Source organism: Elephas maximus, chromosome 4 (genome assembly GCF_024166365.1).
Source record: "Elephas maximus indicus isolate mEleMax1 chromosome 4, mEleMax1 primary haplotype, whole genome shotgun sequence".
NCBI lineage: Eukaryota > Metazoa > Chordata > Mammalia > Proboscidea > Elephantidae > Elephas > Elephas maximus.
Window position 1 is genome coordinate 86,353,827 of NC_064822.1, and position 20,654 is coordinate 86,374,480.

General features: G+C 40.2%; 2 protein-coding genes across 5 annotated transcripts in view; one reads left to right on the forward strand and one right to left on the reverse strand.

The window, feature by feature from the left end:
- Positions 1 to 20,654, forward strand: part of PPFIBP1 (PPFIA binding protein 1) — a 210,613-nt gene that overhangs the window by 89,347 nt on the left and 100,612 nt on the right. Inside the window, exon 1 of one of the 4 annotated variants that reach the window (XM_049882700.1) lies at positions 3,789 to 5,581. The exons of the other annotated variants lie outside the window; for them this stretch is intronic. The gene's annotated coding sequence lies outside the window, so the exon portion shown is untranslated. Of the gene's footprint in view, positions 1 to 3,788; positions 5,582 to 20,654 lie in introns of those variants that run through there. 4 annotated transcript variants of the gene reach the window in all.
- On the reverse strand, positions 17,789 to 19,187 carry C4H12orf71 (chromosome 4 C12orf71 homolog). Its single transcript, XM_049884846.1, has 2 exons — positions 18,655 to 19,187; positions 17,789 to 18,095 (listed from the first exon to the last, which is right to left on the reverse strand). The coding sequence occupies exons 1-2, from the start codon at positions 19,185 to 19,187 to the stop codon at positions 17,789 to 17,791; spliced, it is 840 nt and encodes a 279-aa protein (XP_049740803.1).

Consider the following 20,654-nt stretch of genomic DNA (forward strand, 5'->3'; position numbering starts at 1 on the left):
ATATTCTTTTGTCCCTAGCTTACTTTGCTTGTGAAATTCATCTGTGTTATTGCATATAGCTCATTTTATTCGTTCTCCTTGCTGTAATAGTACTCAATTGTGTATCTATTCTATAGTTGCTGGGCATTTAGGTAGTTTTCAGTTTAGGGGCATACAAATAATACTGCTATGAATATTTCTTACATATCTTTTGGCGATGATTGTATTTCGTTTGGGGACTTCTCAGGAACTCAGATTCAGCGGCCTTGTGGAATGATGTTGCCCTAAACTTCTTTGAAAAGCAGAGAAGTCTATTTTAGGTAGCCAGGTGATTTGTCTCCAGCAGCGCATGTTTGTCAGGAACAGATCAAGATGTTTTCATAGATTTCTCTTGTGGTGTGGCCAGGTAGATCCCCTCTCTGATAGGTTTGTGATGTGATAAGGCTTGTTCTTCGAGCAGAGAAGGGTTGTAGTTGCATGGTACGGGATGGGATTATAGGTGTGTGATGTGATAAGGCTTGTTCTTCGAGCAGAGAAGGGTTGTAGTTGCATGGTACGGGATGGGATTACAAAGGGGAAGAAAAAATAGATCCAGGAGAGAAATGTATCTGAACTCCCCAAGAAACAGTCAGGATATCTCACCAGCCACATCAAGATCCTAGTAAAAGTGACAGCCCAAGGGAAGACAACTTAGGAGATCTGAAGAGGTGAGAGAGAGGAATAAAATAAAAAACCAGTTGTTGCTGAGTTGAGTCCAACTCATGGTGACCCCATGTGTGTCAGAGTAGAACCGAGCTCCATAGGGCTTTCAAGTCTGTGCCCTTTATCAGAAGCAGATTGCCAAGCCTTTTTTCCGTGGTGCTTCTGGGTGGGTTCCAACTGCCAACCTTTTGGTTAGTAGATGAATAAGTAACCTTTTGCGCCACCTTGGGACTCCAGAGAGATGAATAGAGAAATAAAAATGGATCCAAACAGGTAGACCAGAGCTCAGGAGGAACCCTCAAGGCATTTTCTGAACAAATTTATTTAAATCTGCATTTTGTTTCAATGAAGCTTTGAAAACCAACCAGTCCCTGAAATATGAATCTTAATAAAATCATGCATCTAGGAAAAAATATATTTTTTCAAACAAATAACGGGACAGGGCTTTGCTGAGTGACCATTCTGTATTCAGATCACAGCTCCACCACTTCTCATGTTACTTCTGTGGGTTGCAGCCTCCTTATCTGTAAAATGGGGATATTAGAATGCCCACCTTAGAGGTTTGCTGTGACAGCTTACTGCAATAGCATCTGTAGTATGCTTCTGGGCACCTAGCCCTGGCACTACAAATAATAGCCATTACTCTTATTCTGATCGTTTTTCTGATTCTTATTATTACTAATATTACCTTGTCATATCTTGACACTTTGTGGGTGTATTCAGCTCATTTTTAAAAATAAGACTTAGTTTTTTAAGTATGGCAAGCACTAACAGACATATTTTCCTACTCGCCTCACCTTCAACTGAAACTTAGATGAAGGGTGAAGGGAAATGTGTCCACGTGTCCCCAGAATGCCCTTCCCAGGGTGAGTCATGAAGACACTCTTGGTTGTCTGTTTACTTGCTTAGTTAAAGGAGAGCTGAGATTACTGGAAAAGTTGGGTCATTTCCCCCCTCCAAAAACCTTAATTTTATACATTACACTTGTAACTCTTGCCAGGCATTTTGCAAACAAGTGTCCTTACTTACCAGGGTGCTTTGGTGAAAGGCCACAGGGGTGAGTCACTGCAGACTACAGCCCGTGTAGGGTGTACATTCCAGCTGGCTGTGGTCAGCGGCATCTTTCCACCTCTATTCCTGAGTTCTTGGGACTGGCTCTTGGGGCATATAGTGTAGATTAAGTTGGATTTTGCCCTCAGCAAGATTATGATTGAACAGATGAATGATTTAGTATTCTTACAAGGAACCTTTCAGAGTGAGTTGAGTCAAAGAGAACACAAGAGCCTGAAATTCTAGTTCTGAAACCTCTAATAACTAACTGTGGAACTCCAAGTATGTCATTTAAGCTTCCTGGGCCTCAGTTTTCTCATCTGCAAAACAGGAAGTTCATTTAGATTTGGGGCTTTGTAACAGAGGAAGATTTTGTGAATCTCTTAAATGTAATACCTAGTGTTGGGTGTATTTGCATCTTTGTAGGTGCCAGATTCTTTCATAAGCCCCTCCCAGGTGAAAGGTTCTTGTGACAGCAGATTTTGATACTTGTGATAGTGGGGAAAGGAGTAGTGAGATATGACGTAAATCCACAAAATAGTTAATATCCACAGCAGATTTTGATACTTGTGATAGTGGGGAAAGGAGTAGTGAGATATGACGTAAATTCACAAAAGAGTTAAAGTCCACAGCAGATGAAAAATAACCAGACTGTTGTGACTGACGTCAGACTATGTGAATATATATAAATTCATTTCCACACTGATATTTACTTTAACCAGCTCTGTTAGGCATGCTCTGTTCATGAAAGGGTGCGTGTATTTGTATATAAACTGCATAAATAGATATAGCAAGACATTATGTATAAGCACACGGCATGGCTAGGGTTATGGAAGCTGCATTTGGCCTTATCTCATATCTCTATTTAAATTCTCAGTCCCCACACTGTAGTCATACAGTTGGGAGGAGTCCCAAATAAAATCTGAGCTTGTTTTTTATTCCAGATGTTGAAGAATATATTTAAAAGAGAAAAATTAAGAACTAACATTTAAATAAAATACTGGATTAAAATAAAATACTAAATAGTGCGGTCACTTAAGAATTATCTTTATGTTCTAACCTCCATCCTCTTATACCCAGAGGTGTCTTCATGAAGCTGGTAGCGGGAGAACATATAGACAAGAATTAAAGTAAACTTGCAAACTTGGGAATATTCCTACATTCGGTCACTTAGGTATTCCTGCGGCTGGCAAATAGATGAAATATCATTCTCCTGGGAGTGCAGGCATACCCTGGTCTCTCCTCAAAGCTAATCATTCTTGAGTTCATGGATGGTAGTGGTAAAAGCTGTCTGGCTACACCACCCTTGAGGCTAAATGGACCCAGGCACAAGAGTGAGGTAGGTCCCCTCATCTGGTTTCATTAGGCCAGGGAAGGCTGTGGCATTGTGCAGGTGATTACTTGGGCCTGCCTCTATGATTTCTCTACCCTTGTAGCATAGAGGTTTGTAAGCAGGCAATTTGTAGCCTCTGAGATGATGTAAACCCTGGTGGCATAGTAGTTAAGAGCTTATGACCAAAGGTCGGCAGCTCCAATCCCCCAGGAGCTCTTTGGAAACCCTGTGGGGCAGCTCTACTCTGTCCTATAGGGCCAACTATGAATTGAAATCAGCTCGATGGCAGTGAGTTTGGTTTTTGGTTTGAGATAATGTCATCTGCAAAGAAAAGTATCTACCACAGCTCTGCCCCTTTGTGCCCTTTTCTCTGTACCCTCTTCTAATTTTTATCACTTTAATTATTACGTAGTGAATGAAGTTTTCTATCTCTTGACTGTCTTTTGTGAACAAAACATTATTTTAGACAATTCGTGCTACACGTTATAAAAATGCTGCTTGGAAATGGCAGTCCTATTTGGGATCACGTGTCCCATGTGTGGTTTGTCTTGAGTTTAATGGGTTCATTATAACTTGACAATGTGAAAATGCATTTCTTTTCATGAAACTCACACAAGGTTTTCCTTTCAACTTTTTTTTTTTCTTTCCTCTTTAGCAGTCTCTCCCTTCCTTACCAAATATCTAAGCTTGCCTTTACAATCAAATAGAGATTTAGTTGGGCTTTTAGAACTTTTTCTTCTAGCATATACTTCTTTTATGTGAATGGAATTTTAGTGATACGAGAAATGCTGTTTTTTTTTTTTTTTTTTTAAGAAACGCTGGTGGCGTAGTGGTTAAGAGCAAAAGCTGCTAACCAGAAGGTTACTCTGTCCTTTAGGGTCACTATGAGTCGGAATCAACTAGACGGCAGGTTTTTTTTTTTTTTTTAAGAAGCAATTTGCTCATTTTGCCAAAGCCATAGCAGTCTTTTTATTCTTAGTTGTTTTGGTTTTCTCCTTACATCTTAAGAAATGGGCAGTCAGGGACTGATTTTTTTTTTTTTTTTAACCAAATAAGACAGGTATGCTAGAATGTAACTGTAGAAAGAAAAAAATGTCATAGACATTTAGCAAATAAATGATCAAAATAAGCTTTGTGTGTGTGTGAAAGAGAGAACGTGAGTGAGCAAGCTGGCTCTGTAACTGCTCAGGTGGTGGTTTTATCTCAAGTTGTCATGCATTTATACATTTTAATTAGGAGGCCTGAGCATCTATGATGACTCTTAAATATGTAGTTTCAACAGTTTTTTAAGAAGAGAAAAGAGGGTCCAGGGGAATTTTGACTCCCACTTAGAGAATCTCTGAGTCCATGCACAGTGGTTTAATACAGTATGGCATTTTTGGAGAACGTGGGTTCTGGCATCAGAGTTTTAATTAGCCAGGCCTCTTATGCTTGGCTGCTAACCAAAAGGTTGGAGGTTCAGATCCACCCAGAGGTGCCTCAGAAGGAAGGCCTGGTGGTCTGCTTCTGAAACGTCAGCCATTGAAAACACTGTGGATCACAGTTTTACCCTGACACACATGCCGTTACCATGAGTTGGAATTGACTCAATGGCAACTGTTTTTTTTTTTTCTTTTTTTCCCCCATTGCTTCTGGAGTGAGGAGTAGGAGAAGGGAGTTCATTGCAGTTCTTAGATCCATTATTTAGCAGTAGCTCCAGGCTCCGTGCAGTATTATCAAAGAATGAGGTTGGGCCCCCATGGTGTGTTCTGTGTTCCTGGCCTACCATAATGCTGTCGTCTCCTGATCAAATCACAGCCCAGAGCTTCTATAGCCAAGAGACTTAAATTAGGGGTGTAGCAGTTTGCAGCCACTGTAGCAGCATCCATTTAGTCTTTAGGCAGAAGATAAAATGTGTAATCTCTGCAGAAATTATGATAGCTTTTAGAGCTTGAAATAGCCTTAGACAGCTCCCTGTGACTATTAATTTGAACTGAGACATAAGGCCTTGCCAATATCTGACTGCCAGGAACAGCACAGGGTAACTATATTTCTCTTCTGTGTTTTAGTTTGTATTTCAAAACACAGGTTGTCATTGTACCATCAGCTTTTCTTCATGTGTTTTTTACTATACTCCTTTATCTTTGTAGTAGTAGTTAGGTGCTTGGTTCTAGATACTTAGGCCATTTGATACTGTGATATTAAGAGATATTAGAAAAAAAGGTCATCAGCTCTTTTTCTGGGCTATTCTGGGTGTTCTGTACTATATTTATTTTGAATTTAGCTTTTCTTATGTTTATTCCTCCCCCTTTCCTTGGCCGGTCATCTTGCTTGGAAGATTTTCGACAGAACTGCGGTTGGATGACTGTTTTGGTCAACAAATAAGCATTATCTCAACCTTGGGAGAGACTTGAGAAGATACAGGATGGAACTCTCTGTTAAAGCACAGGACTTCCACTTCTAATGCCTGGAACTTCTGGAGCAGGGAAGCTGGCTTCCAGTTCAGTGGTATCCGGGAGTTCTTTCCCGATTGAGGAGGTCAGCTTTTACAAAGGGAATCCATGGATTCTGAGGCATTCTCAGAAGGTTTGGATATGGGATTTAGATTGTCTTTGTTGTTGTTGTTGTTTTACAAATTTTTAGAAATTAGAGAATGCATTATTTGCCTAGAAAAGTGGGCTCTTTGGTTCTTTACGACCTAAATAGATCTTGCCTGAGATTTGACCCTTTCAGAGGCTTTTTACTGAGCCTCCTGTGTTGTTGCCATTGTTAGGTGCCTTCAAGCTGATTCCAACTCATAACAACCCCATATAACAGTGTAGAACTTCCCTATAAGGTTTTCTAGGCTGTAATCTTTATGGGAAGCAGATCAGCAGGTCTGTCTACCATGGAGCCACTGGGCGGATTCAAACTGCCGACGTTTCAGGTAACAGCCAAACTCTTAACCATTCCATCACCTGTATTGTGAGGATGGTTAAAAACCAATTATCAGGCAAGAAACAGGTGGCCTTCAAGGAGTAGCAAGCCTTCAATCATAACACTTCTCACGAGAGAAAACAGTGACACTTTGAAAAACTCCATTTGTGTTGGCGCATTTCACCCCCAACCTGTTGACTGCTTCTGTCTCATGCTCTCTTTAGCCAACAAAACATCAAGCACTTTGTAAGACAGTCTCTGAGTGATTCTAAGAGGGACAGAAAATACTGATTCTACTGAAAGTGTTGTAGGTTTCAGAAGGCGATTTTTGTTTCCTTCCTTTGTGGCTCTGCTGAATCCTCGGGAGATAGAGCTGAAAAATCATTCTCTTATGGCTGGTCCTTTGCACTCTTTTCCTGGTATTGTATAAAGCAAAGTAATCTTGATTATGGTGGCAGGAACTTTCCTCAGTCCAACCCCGCATTCATGTAGAAAACCAGTCATTTAAGGTAAGAATGGTCACAAGCTGGTGTAGCCAGATTGATGTCCAGAATACATTATTAAACAGCCTCATGCAAGATGAAGACAGTCAAGGAGAACTTGCCTGTCATGGATTGAATTGTGTCCCCACCAAAATATCTGTCCACTTGGCTAGGCCATGATTCCCAGTATTGTGTGATTGCTTACGATTTTGTCATCTGATATGATTTTCCTATGTGTTATAAATCCTACCTCTGTGATGTTAATGAGGCAGGAATAGCGGCAGTTATGTTAATAAGGCAGGACTCAATCTACAAGATTAGGTTGTGTCTTAAGTCAATCTCTTTTGAGATATAAAGGAGAAAAGTGAACAGAGAGACTTGGAAGCCTCATACCACTAGGGTCCCTGTCCTGAGAAGCTCCTCTCCTGGGGTAGATTGATAACAAGGACCTTTCCCCAGAGCCAACAGAGAGGGAAAGCCTTCCCCTGGAGTTGGGTACCCTAAATTCAGACTTCTAGCCTCCTAGACTGTGAGAGAATAAATTTCTGTTTGTTAAAGCTGTCCACTTGTGGTATTTCTGTTATAGCAGCACTAAATAACTAAGACATTACCCAATTAGTAATTCCTCTTGAATAAATGACAGTCCCGCTGCCAAGCTTTGAACATTTAGAAGGCAGGAACAATGTGTTGTATATCCTCATGTCCCTGGCATATAGTATAATAATGGCCATCATATAGTGGGACCTTAGCAAATGAATGAATGCTAAGTAAACAAATGAAAGAAAACATGAGGAGAAATTTGCCTAATGATGTCCAACTTAAGGGCACCTTACAAGTCCAGTGCATCGTTTTGGCTTCTATAATTTCCTGTCCACTGTTGTTCATTAAATTAACGCATGTAAATGCCAGCTAATTATGTCAGAAATGTTAGTGGCTTTGAACTAATGTAGCGTGGAGGGTATTGTAGCTGGGTCTGAGAGTAGTGTCAACCATTCTGAGAAAATTCCTTAGGGGCCAGAACTGCATCAGACTCCTTGTTTCATCTTACCATGGAGCCTGCCTGGTTGGCAGTCCCTGCCCCTGCCCTCCCCTTCCCACCCCAGTTTTCCTACTAAGGAGCCTTGGTGGTACAATGGTTAAGCACTCGACTGCTAACTGAAAGGTTGGTGGTTTATACCCGCCCAGCAACTCTGTAGGAGGAAAACCTGGTAATCTGCTTTTATAAAGATTACAGCTAAGAAAACCCTATGGGGGCAGTTCTACTCTGTCACATGGTGTTGCTGTGAGTTAGAATCAACTCATGGGTACCCAATAACGACAAGAACAATATTCCTGCTAGTAACTTCACTTCAGTCCCACTCCCGCACTGCTGTTGCTGGAAACTGCTCCCTAGAACACAGATTTGATCATTTCACCCTCTAGCTTCTGAAACTCCATTCTCCCCACAGGATAAAGTTCAAAACTCCTTAGTAATCTGACTTCATCCCTCCTTTTCAGACTTTTGCCTTTTAGTTTTGCGCCAAGATATACTCTGTGCTCAAGCTAACCTGGACTTTTTCCTGTTTCCCAAGTAAACCTCTTAGGACTTCTGGTCTTTGCAGAGGCTGTTCCCTCTGCCAGTGTTGTCTGCTCGTTCTCCACCTGGTGTGTCCTAGCCATTCCTTTTAGACCTAGCTCAAAAGGACAGCCTCTATGCTGTGCCAGGTGAGATGTTTGTCTCCTCCACAAATATGAGCTAGCTCTTCTAGCTCGTACCTTTGTGCTCAGCTTCTAGCATGTTAATGTTCAGTAAATTTATTTGACTGAGTGAATGGATAAATCTATGATTTGGAAGATTTGGAAATAAATGTGAAGGCCTTAAAAAATCTTTTAAAATTGAAAAGAGGGGATAGAATATCGGGTTGTACTCAGACAAGTAGAAAAATGCAGACATTCTATTGTTAACTGGCTTTATCATACAAAAAGGAACTTTTTCACTTAGGAAACATCTACACTATGCAACCCTCTCTCCCCATATCTCCCAGTATAAACATCCAGGGACTCAACTTAATTAAAGTAGTAGCTAGTTAAATTTTATATGAGAGGAAATGAAATTCAATCTCAGATATTATCTGTTTAAATTATTTCCTGCAGTTTAACCATTTGTTTCACCAAATATTTATCGTGGAGCTACTAGGTACAGGAAACTGAGCCAGGGCCTTTAGAATGTGCAGAGATAAACAGAACACACAGGGGCACTTGTCTAATAGGAGAGAAAGACTTGGATGCACATTTCTACAAAAAAAAAAAAAACAATAAAATGTACGCTTGCTAGAGGTAAAAATGAAGAGCTTAGGTAGCACAAAGGAGGGTGAGATTAATTCCAGCCTGCCCAGTTCTACAGAGGAGCTGAAATTTAACCTGGGTTTGCAAGGGTAGATTTGAGGGTAGGTGGAGCACTGGTGGCACAGTGGTTAAGTGTTTGGCTACTAACCAAAAGGTCAGCAGTTCGAATCTACCAGGTACTCCTTGGAAACCCTATGGGGCAGTTCTACTGTGTCCTGTAGGGTCACTGTGAATTGGAATCGACTCAACAGCAATGGGTTTGGTTTTTTTTGGTTGGGTGGGGTGGGTAGCAGGGCAGACTGAAGAAAAAGCATGGCTAGGGCAATTCCAAGGAGAGGAAACAATGTAAGCAGAGGCACTAAGACAGGAAAGGACAGGGATCAAGGGCAGGGAATAAGCAGTGCAAGGGTTCTGAACCATGAGGCACGAGGTGGGGGGGGATATTATAAAATAAGACAGAAAAAATATATCAGGATCCAATTACAGCAAGACTTAGTTGGCCGTTTGCTTGGAGTTTTTTCTGTAGTCACGAGGAGCCACAGGAGATTTTTTTTTTTTAATGTTTATTGTGCTTTAAGTGAAAGTTTACAAATCAAGTCAGTCTCTCATACAAAAATTCATATATAGCTTGCTATATACTCCTAGTTGCTCTCCCCCTAATGAGACAGCACACTGCTTCTCTCCACCCTCTATTTTCATGTCCATTTGGCCAGCTCCTGACCCCCTCTGCCCTCTTATCTCCTCTCCAAACAGAAGCTGCCCACATAGTCTCATGTGTCTACTTGATCTAGGAAGCTCACTCTTCACCAGTATCAATTTCTATCCCATAGTCCAGCCTAATCCCTGTCTGAAGAGTTGGCTTTGGGAATGGTTCCTGTCTTGGGCTAACATAAGGTCTGGAGACCATGACCTCGGGGGTCCTTCTAGTCTCAGTCAGACCATTAAGTCTGGTCTTTTTATGAGAATTTGAGGTCTGTATCCCACAGCTCTCCTGTTCCCTTAGGGGTTGGTTCTCTGTTGTGTTCCCTGTCAGGGCAGTCATCGGTTGTAGCTGGGCATCATCTAGTTCTTCTGGTCTCAGGCTGCTGTAGTCTCTGGTTTACGTGGCCCTTTCTGTCTCTTGGGCTCATAATTACCCTTTATCTTTGGTGTTCTTCATTCTCCTTTGCACCAGGTGGGTTGAGACCAATTAATGCATCTTAGATGGCCACTTGCTAGCGCTTAAGACCCCAGATGCAGCTCTCCAAAGTGGGATGCAGAATGTTTTCTTAATAGATTGTATTATGCTGATTGACTTAGATGTCCCCTGAAACCATGGTCCCCAAACCCGTGCCCCTGCTATGCTGACCTTCAAAGCGTTCAGTTTATTCAGGAAACTTCTTTGGTTTTGGCCTATTCCAGTTGTGCTGACCTCTCCTGTATTGTGTGTTGTCTTTCCCTTTACCTAAAATAGTTCTTATCTACTATCCAATTAGTGAAAACCCCTCTTCCTCCTTCCCACCCCACTCTCGTAACCATCAAAGAATATTTTCTTCTCTGTTTAAACTATTTTTTGAGTTCTTGTAATAGTGGTCTCATACAATATTTATCCTTTTGCAGCTGACTGATTTCACTTAGCAGAATGCCTCCCAGATTCCTCCATGTTATGAAATGTTTCACGGATTCATCATTGTTCATTATCGATGCGTAATATTCCATTGTGCAAATATACCATAATTTATATATCTGTTCATCTCTTAATGGGCATCTTGGTTGCTTCCATCTTTTTGCTATTATAAACAGTGCTGCAGTGAACATGGGTGTGCATATATCTGTTCATGTAAAGGCTCTTATTTCTCTAGGATATATTCTAAGGAGTGGGATTGCTGGATGGTAGTTCTATTTCTGGTTTTTTAAGGAAGCACCAAATCGATTTCCAAAGTGGTTGTACCATTTTACATTCCCATCAGCAGTGTATAAGCGTTCCAGTCTCTCCACAACCTCTCCAACATTTATTATTTTGTGTTTTTTTTATTAATGCCAGCCTTGTTGGAGTGAGATGGAATCTCATTGTAGTTTTGATTTGCATTTCTCTAATGGCTAAGGATCGCGAGCATTTCCTCATGTATCTGTTAGCTACCTGAATGTCTTCTTTAGTGAAGTGCCTGTTCATATCCTTTGTCCATTTTTTAGTTGGGTTATTTGTCTTTTTGTAGTTAAGTTTTTGCAGTACCGTGTAGATTTTAGAGATCAGATGCTGATCGAAAATGTCGTAGTAAAATCTTTTTCCCAGTCTGTAGGTAATCTTTTTACTCTTTTGGTGAAGTTTCTGGATGAGCATAGGTGTTTGATTTTTAGGAGCTCCCAGTTATCTAGTTTCTCTTCTGCATTGTTAGTAATGTTTCGTATACTGTTTGTGCCATGTATTAGGGCTCTTAGTGTTGTCCTTATTTTTTTTTCCATGATTTTTATCATTTTAGATTTTATATTTAGCTCTCTGATCCATTTTGAGTTAGTTTTTGTGCATGGTGTGAGGTATGGGTCTTGTTTCATTTTTTTGCAGATGGGTATCCAGTTATGCCAGCACCATTTGTTAAAGAGACTGTCTTTTCCCCATTTAACTGTTTGGGGCCTTTGTCAAATATCAGCTCCTCATATGTGGATGGGTTTATGTCTGGATTCTCAATTCTGTTTCATTGGTGTGTGTATCTGTTGTTGTATGCCACAGCAGATTTTTAAACAAAGGAAGTACATGAGAGCACCTAAGAGTAGCTAAACTTTTAAGTGGTTGCTGTGTGCCAGGAGGGTCCCTGGGTGGTGCAAACAGTTTGCATTCGACTACTAACCTGAAATTGGTGGTTTGAATCCACCCAGCAGCCTGACGATGTACTTCCCTAAAAATCAGCCATTGACCCCAAATTCTCATAAAAAGTCCAGACTTAATGGTCTGACTAAAACTAGAAGAATCCCGGCGGTCATGGTCCCCAAACCTTCTGTTGGCCTAGGACAGGAACCATTCCCAAAGCCAACTCAGCAGACATGGATTGGACTGGACAATGGGTTGGAGAGAGATGCTGATGAGGAGTGAGCTACTTGCATCAGGTGAACACTTGAGACTATGTTGGCATCTCCTGTCTGGAGAGAAAATGGGAGGGTAGAGGGGGTTAGAAACTGGCAAAATGGTCACAAAAGGAGAGACTGGAAGGAGGGAGCAGACAGACTCATTGGGAGGGGGGAAGTAAATGGGAGTATGTAGTAAGGTGTATAGAAGTTTTTATGTGAGAGACTGACTTGATTTGTAAACTTTCACTTAAAGCACAATAAAAATTATTCTAAAAATCAGCCATTGAAAACCCTATGGAGCACAGTTCTACTCTGACACACATGGGGTCACCATGAGTCAGAATTGATTCAGCAGCAACTGGTTTGGTTAATTTTTATGTGCCAGGTGGTTTTCTAGGTACTTCACAGGAAGATTTATTTTCCTAAATCTGCATGACAACCCTTTGAGGTTAGTACTATTATTATTGCAGTTTATACATGAGGAAATGGAAAGCCCAGAGAGGTGAAGGAACTTCCCCAGGAACCACATCAAATGAGTAATGGACCTGGGATTTGAAGCCATGGAGTCTTATTCAAGAACTGAGCATCTCTGAACTTTCTGAATTACCTGCAAAGCATTCAGTATATTTAAATACATGAATTTGTTTAAGAGAGAACATAGAACTGTAAAGAATCATGTAAGAGGTATGAGCCAAAAAATGTTTATAAAAGCTATAGTATCTCTGAAAACTGAAGTGTGTATGTTTTAAAACCTTCCCACAAAACCCTGCCATCTTTGTGGTGGCCAAATGACTGGGTTTTCCCAGAATGGTCCTGGTTTTTCCTGATGACACAACATAATTATTAGTGGCACTCTCTTTCACTCTCAAAAGTTCCCCAGTGTGGACAATTGGGCATATGGTTACTTTATGCCTGCACTTCTTACGTTGGAAGATGCAGAACAATCTAGCACCACTCAAAGTAAAAGAAAATATCAAAGCAATTTGCAGGAATTATTAGTATTATAAGTTTCAGGCTGTCCCCGATTTGTGACAAACAGAAAAATGTACCAGAAGTTTATTTGAAGGTAAATGTGAGCTATCTAGGCCTTGAAATTTTTTTTTTTCTGGTGGGGGGAGAGGGCCTTATAAATATTAAGTACTATTTATCTATTTATTTTGCTTTAAGTGAAAGTTTCTAAATCAAGTCAGTGTCTCATACAAAAGGTCATATACACCTTGCTATATGCTCCTAGCTGCTCTTCTCCTAATGAGACAGCACATTCCTCCTCTCCTCTCTGTATTCCCCATGTCCATTCAGCCAGCTCCTGTCCCCCTCTTCCATCTCGTCTCGCCTCCATACAGGATTTAGGCCTTGAAATTTTTGATAATTTGAAAAGGCAAAGGCCGTAGCTACCCATTGGGCAAAAAATATTGTATTTAATCTCAACAAGAGCTTAATAAACTCCTGAAGTCATAAATGTTTTTCAGAAATCCTTAGTTGCTAATCTGCTTTCAGCTGGACCAGCTTGCCTTTTTGTAGCTAGAGGGACTTGTGGACTGAATATTTCTAACCCATGAGGCTGACAATTACTGCGGCTGTTGTTCAATCCAGCGGCTGGAGCCAGGATGAATGAATGAATCCAAATTAAAGAATTACCCAGTCATATCACTTGATAAATTAATACTTTAATTTTGTTTACAGTAGAAATTTTAAGGCTTTACGTCTGGGGTCTTAAAAGCTTCTGAGCAGGCATTTAAGATACTCCGCTGGTCTTACCCCATTGGGAATAACGGAAAATGAAGAAAACTAAAGACACAAGGGAAAGATTAGTCCAAAGGACTAATGGACCACATCTACCACAGCCTCCACCAGACTGAGTTCAGTACAATTAGATGGTACCCACCTACCACCACTGACTGCTGTGACAGGGATCACAATAGAGGGTCCCAAAAGAGTAAGAGAAAAATGTAGAACAAAATTCTAACTCACAAAAAATAGACCAGACTTACTGGCCTGACAGACACTGGAGAAACCCCGAGATGGCCCCTGTACACTCTTTTAGATCAGTAATGAAGTCACTTCTGAGGTTCACCCTTCAGCCAAAGATTAGACAGGCCCACAAAAGAAAATGAGACTACAGGTGCACACCAGCCTAGGGGCAAGGACTAGAAGCAGGAGGGGACAGAAAAGCTGGTAATAGGGAACCCAAGGTTGAGAAGGGAGAGTATTAACATGTTGTGGGGTTGGTAACCAATGTCACAAAACAATATGTGTACTTACTGTCTAATGAGAAGCTAGTTCTGTAAAACTTTATCTAAAGTACAGTAATGAAAAAAATTTTTTTAACTTCAAATATGTACATCTCTAAGATATTACCACATAAAAAAATGTATATCAAATATAAAACTTTATTTTAATAACAGAGATCCCTACTTACTGGAATTTTTCCTAATATTTTTCCCATTTTTGTTTTTTCTCTCATTCTCTGTGTATTTTCCTAGACCATTTGAATGTAAGTTGCTGATATTATGACACTTCACACCTTTAAACACTTCAGCCTAAATTTCCTAAGACAAAGGACATTTGCTTACATAGCCAGCCATAATACTGTTATTACATTTAATGAATATTCAATACTATTATCTAATATACAGCTCATATTTGGATTTTCACAATTGTTCTGAAAACGCTCTTTACCATAGTTTTGATTTGTGGATTTGATCAAGGACTTAGTTAAGCATCGTAAATTGCATTATCATGTTTCTTTTGTCTCCTTTTTAAACTCTGTTATCTCCCTGCCTTTCTTCTTCTTCTTCTTCTTTTGTTTTTGTATTTCATATTCGGAAAGGCCAGGCTAGTTGTCTAGCAGAATATCCTACAATCTGGATTCATCTGTTTCCTTATGATTAGATTCGAGTTAAACATTATTAGCAAGAATATACCACTTTTCTTCAGGGGGTACATGATGTTGGTTTGTCCCATTATTGGTCATGCTAAGTTTAATCACTTGGTTATGTTGGTGTTCGCCAACTGAAAAGGTACTCAGTCCCCTTGATAATTAATATATAGTCTGTGGAGTAATTCTCGGAGACCATGTGGATATCATATTCCGTAATTACGTACCCAATGGTTTTACCATTCTTTGGGGTCCTTATATGAGTCAATTATGATGTTGGTGGTTGCAATATGGTACTAACTGAATTTTTGAAGTCATTTACTGAAGAAAAATCTTCCTTTTCATCCCTGTCTTGGGGATAATTTAGGCCTCAAGGGCAGATGGCGGCTGGGTTGATGAAAGTGAAATGCATAAACAGCTCCCCAAGCATACATTAACCATTAGAATATCCAAGATGTTTTCTTTTTCTTTGAGAGTGGGTATACAGGGAATTTCTTTTTTTAGAGCCACAGTTCTTTATTTTAGAGATTTGTACTTAAAAAAATAAGTATTGATACAGAGTGAGAAAAAACAAAATAAATTCCCTTTCTGATTTCCTTCTAGACTGTGAGAATTCGGTAATAATGAGATGAAATTTTCATTTAACAACCACATTATGAAAAGATATTTGATGTTTGCCTTACAGTTTAAAAATGCCTTGAAAGTTGTCATATATAAAGCATATTATATTGGAATTGAATGAGATGATATTTTCATTTAACAACCACAGTATGAAAAGATATTTGATGTTTGCCTTACCGTTTAAAAATGCCTTGAAAGTTGTCGTATATAAAGCATATTATATTGGAATTGAATGAGCACCAAAAACACAGAATGCCTTTGAAAGGCAGGATAGTAAACGGGAAGTGTTCAGCAAGGGACCTCTTGATCTAGGCTAATAATCCTTCTGGGAATTTATCTTCCAGCTTTTGTACCCACTCTGCTCACCACTGGCTCACTCAGTGAGTGTTATCTGATGAGAATCTTATTTCACTTCTGAAAGCAGAGCGTTGTTCTATTTGTTGGGGTATTAGGGGATAGCAGGAAAAGATTGACTCTAGGCAATGTAATATAAAACCCACCCATCCATCCTGAAATTAGAGATTGCCTTGCATGCCATATAAATTCTCCCACTTGCAATTCATAATGAAAAGACTTAAATTTTTGAAGCAGTGACTATCCTTCATACCTAAACAAAACTATCCTTTAATATCGGGGTAAGAATCTTAGCAAGCTGTCTCTAGGAATTCATTTATAGTTTGTTTCATTTTTCCTCTCTGTTGTTTTATAAGAGACTTTTAGATATTATTCTTGTGGCCAAGTAATCCTGGAGCCGTGAATCTTCACATTATATTCTTTAAGCGTGGAAAAATGATTTTGCCCGTTTTGCTGGTATGGTGCAGTCACACGCTTTTCGCTCTAATTGGGATCCTGCTGAGTAAGGAACTGTCATGACCTGGGAATGGTCTATATTTGTATTACCCTATTCCAATCCTGAATTTGGAGAGAGCTGTATACCCCCCACATAAACCAAAACCAAAACCAAACCCACTGCTGTCAAGTTGATTACAACTCATAGCGGCCCTATAGGACAGAGTAGAACTGCCCCGTAGAGTTTCTAAGGAACGCCTGGAGGATTCAAACTGCCGACCTTTTGGTTAGCAGCCGTAGCACTTAACCACTATGCCACCAGGGTTCCCACCCCCTGCATATTTGCTTGATAAATCCTTGCACTGTATTGTGGCTTATATTATGTTGTTGTTATTGATTCTAGAATATTAACTTTTACATTAATACCTGGCTAGCTCAAGCAGGGGCTTGATGAGTTTCAAGGATTATATAAGTTTTTGGTCATGAAATAACAGAACCCAAAAATTACGGGTTGGTTAGTTTAGCATGTAGATAGTACCTGGCAATCACAATAATTCTATGAGAGACTGGCGGTTACAGCTAAGCCAATATCTTTCAGTGTCCACGTCCAGTTTGCTCAGTCCTTTTGACATGCAGTGGGCCCCCTCCAACCCCAACCCGTGTCCCATGTGTGTGGCACAAAGCAGAAGACCTTGTTATAATTTGGAATGCAGCTAATACCTTCAAAGGATATTTGTCATTACAGTGAATGAGGAGGGTACTGAAATATTTCCTATTTTTAAACACTTTGTTTCACTTTCTGAGATGCAGCATGACACTTAACTCCAAAGAGTATTTAAAGTCCACTTTATTGTAAAGGCTTGCAGTGTACATTGCTTGAATCTTAGACACAGGTCTACACTTGTCAAGCAAAGTTTATACAAAACTGAAAAATAAGCAAAAATATGTCAGAAATCTTACTACATAACAGGGCCTATTATGCTCCTGTATGGGAAATATTTGAATGAGAGGTGGCTCTTGAAATCTCTTGATTAAGCCTTGGATCAAGGCTTCTGGGAAGAGCCTCAGGAGAACAAATAACAGCAACAACGAGGTTTAACGTGTGTTTGTATTATCGCATTCTCACAACAAGCCTATGAGGTATGAATTATTATTTTTCCCATCTTATGGGTAAGGAAAGTTAGGCTTTGAGAGGCTAAGTAGCATTCCCAATTTCACATTTCTCTGAAGTGGGCCACCTTATAGCCAAGGCAGCACATACTAGAACCAGTCTGGTTCCCTAGGATCATCAAAACTGTAGTCCAAACTAACTCTCAAAACACGGCCAATTGAAATGAACTTCCTAAGTGTCTCAGTACGAGATGAGCCTCAGAAGTTCACTTGCTTCCAGAAGTTTAACCAAAACCATATTGCTGCATGGGGAGTCTAATGGGCTATACTTGGCTGCCTTCTGAAAATTAGATTTAATGATAAAAGAGGTTAAAATACATAAAATAGAGTGAAATACAATAAAAAGATTAGGAAGAATACTACTATTTAAAATTTCATGAGAATACATTTTAGTCTTCTAGTTGTTATACATACTTTCAGCCTCAGTTAAAATAGTGAACAGGAAGAGGAAGACATGGCTAACAAGAATATTTGTTTTGTTTATGGGGAAAAAATAAACCTATGGTGACCATAGAACAGGGGCTATAAAAAAGTTAAAAAATCTGGATGTCCTAAATCAAGGGATTCTTGAGGTTGGATTCTCTTGCTTCTGTGAGAGAGTCTTTTCTTTGGTGCCACCCGATGGAGGCTCTTGGTGGCCTTCCCGGGGTGCTCTCTCCGCAGTAGTGAGGAGAAGACTTGCTGCCTCAGCCAGCGGAAGACCCACCCAAGGTTTAGACAGGATAGGGTTTGTATGTTAGAAGCACTGGCCTCCTCCTCTGGCTGACCTGATGAATTTGAGGAAGTTTCTGTAGTGCTTGTCTTTTGGCTGCCAGTTGCCTGGCTTATCTACCAAGAAAAGGAATGATGGGTTAGATACATGTCACTTGGACAACAAGGTTGTCAATTTTTACCCATTCTTGGAACTCAAATCCTTTTACCAAAAATATCCAACTACAAGTGCAAAGTTAAATATTCATTAATACTTAAAAACATACATCTTATCATTTTTAAAAGTGATAATTGGGGGCTTTGGGTCATAATTGTTAGCCTATTTCATTGCTTTCCTACCCTTCTCTCGCCCTCAGTACTCCTCATTATTTTCCCTTCACCTCCACCCTGACTCTTTTCCTTGCTGTTATCCTTCCACCATGACTAGCCATGTCAGAGACCCAGGGGGCCCGGTCCTGCTTCATAAAAAAAAACAGGTAATAATGCTCCATGAGTTCCAACCTGGTCCCCCACCAGGCCTATCCCTGCTCTCTTTTTTTATGTAACCCTTACTGCTCACCTCAATGACTGCCTGTTCCTGAAGCCTGAGAGGAATCTGTGGAAACTGGGTGACGTCTTTATTTTCTGATGATTTCAAGTTGGGCAAGTCTTGACAAGAACTATGTTTTTGATGACTGATCTGAGCCATATCTGGAGGGGAACTGCTGGATAGCTGGAAATCTTCCTCCTGAGTAGATTCATGGAAAATAGAATCACTGTCTTCATCGTCTTTCTCATTTTCCAGAAATTTCTCAAGCTTTTGCACGAGACCATCCAGTTTGCTGAGAGTCAGTTCTGTCTTCTTTTCTGGATACTTGTCCATCCACTGGTTGTGTCCATTTAAATCCCAATTAGCTATTGAGTCTGAATTGTTAGAGCCCACATCAACATCCCAGGCCAGGGTGATGCTTAGTTTGCAAAACTGCTCTGGGTCATCCTGAATTTGGTCTCGTCTCCCCATGGGTCTCAGTGTACTTTCAGTCCTCCACATTCCTTGGATAGGAGGGAGGAGTTGAAATGAAGGACTCTCAGAGGGCGTGTCTTCATGGGGGGTTGTGTCCTCATAGTAGGTGTCCTCACAGGGGAAATAGCCCACAGAGAGGCTCAGATTAGATTCTGAACTGCAGTCTTCTGTGTCAGTATTGTCGCTGTGGGAGGATGAGTATGCCATGGAGTTCAAGGGCTCAAATCTTACAGCCTAGGTCTCTCGCATCTGAGGTAGCTTTAAAAGAAAAAAAAAGGTGAGGTGGAAGAGAAGAAAAGGAGAGTCATGTTCAAGCAATAACATCTGTTCCTTTTTCTGTTTGGAGAGAACTTAATCCTATTTTTGCAATTTTCAATGAAGGGTAGAAGCGGTAGCCATTTCCCTTTAAAAATCTGTTTTCTTTGTATAGCTCTCTATTAATAATCCTCTCCAGTAAGCCTGTCTACTTGATGCCTCTCATCCTCTTACTTCCTATAGTTGAAAGAACCATTGTCATCTCTTCTATTATAAAAGAAATAATTTTATAAAATTTTAAAAGTATAGAAAAATGTAAAGATGAAAATAACTATGCTAGGATCCCACCATCTGGAGATAATGATAACCACTATTAAAACATTTTGGTGGATTTCCTTATATTCTTTTCTTTTTGTTTATTTATACACACATACACATACATTCACATGTACATATATATAGATGTATGTGTCACATTAATTGTTGAAATTCAGATTATTTTGTGGCACAGGCCTAAGTATGGCTATTCTGTAATTTATAACCACTTTCTTATTGACCATTCAGTTGTTGTTTTAACAAATAACTCTACAGTAAACCTCCTTGTCCATAAATATTTGACAGTGTCTCTCATCATATTCCTGTAAGTGGGATTAATACATCACTTTCCAGAAAATCATGGCTATTGAAATGCCTATCCTCCCACCATTTGCTGGTATTTTATAAGTCCAGCTTTTTCTGTGATGCCCTAGGAAGTGGGGGTGGAAGAACAAGTAGGCGTGTGCGTGCGCGGGCGCACACACACACACTCACACATATGCTCACAGACGGTTCAGACTCTGTCATGCCCTGCTCGGGTAGCTGCCCATATGAAAGAGGTGCTGCCAACTCTGGAGCAGATCCCAAGACTCAGTGGCTATAAGTCCAACTGTCAGAAGTTTGTGTTCTAGGACTGTTGGTTACCCTGGCAACAAAAGGAACCAAGCTATTGCCAGAAATGAGGACTAAGAAAGAAAAAAGGAGTAGAAAGCCATAGGACCCCCTTTCGTAATATTCTGTACCCTTTGCTTCTGGGGCTAAAGAAGATCCTTCTTGAGGGCAGAGGGACAAATGCAATGGTGGTTACTTCCCTTTTGTCACGTGGGTGTCTAAGATGGTTCTTGTCTTTAGAGAGTTTTAGGCCCTCTTTGGAGAGATGGACAGAGTGTTAAGTGCAGTAGCAGCACTTAAAATAATATTATAGGAGTTCAAAAGGAGAGCCTGATGCAGCCAGGTTTGGGGTTCAGACAGGGGTATGGAGAAAGGCCTGTTGGAGTACTCCTGACCTGAGTATTTATGAAGGAGTAGAAGTTAGCCAGGTGAAGACGGGAGAGGGTCTTTCAGACAAGGATATCCAAATGAGAACAGCCTGGTGTGTCGGAG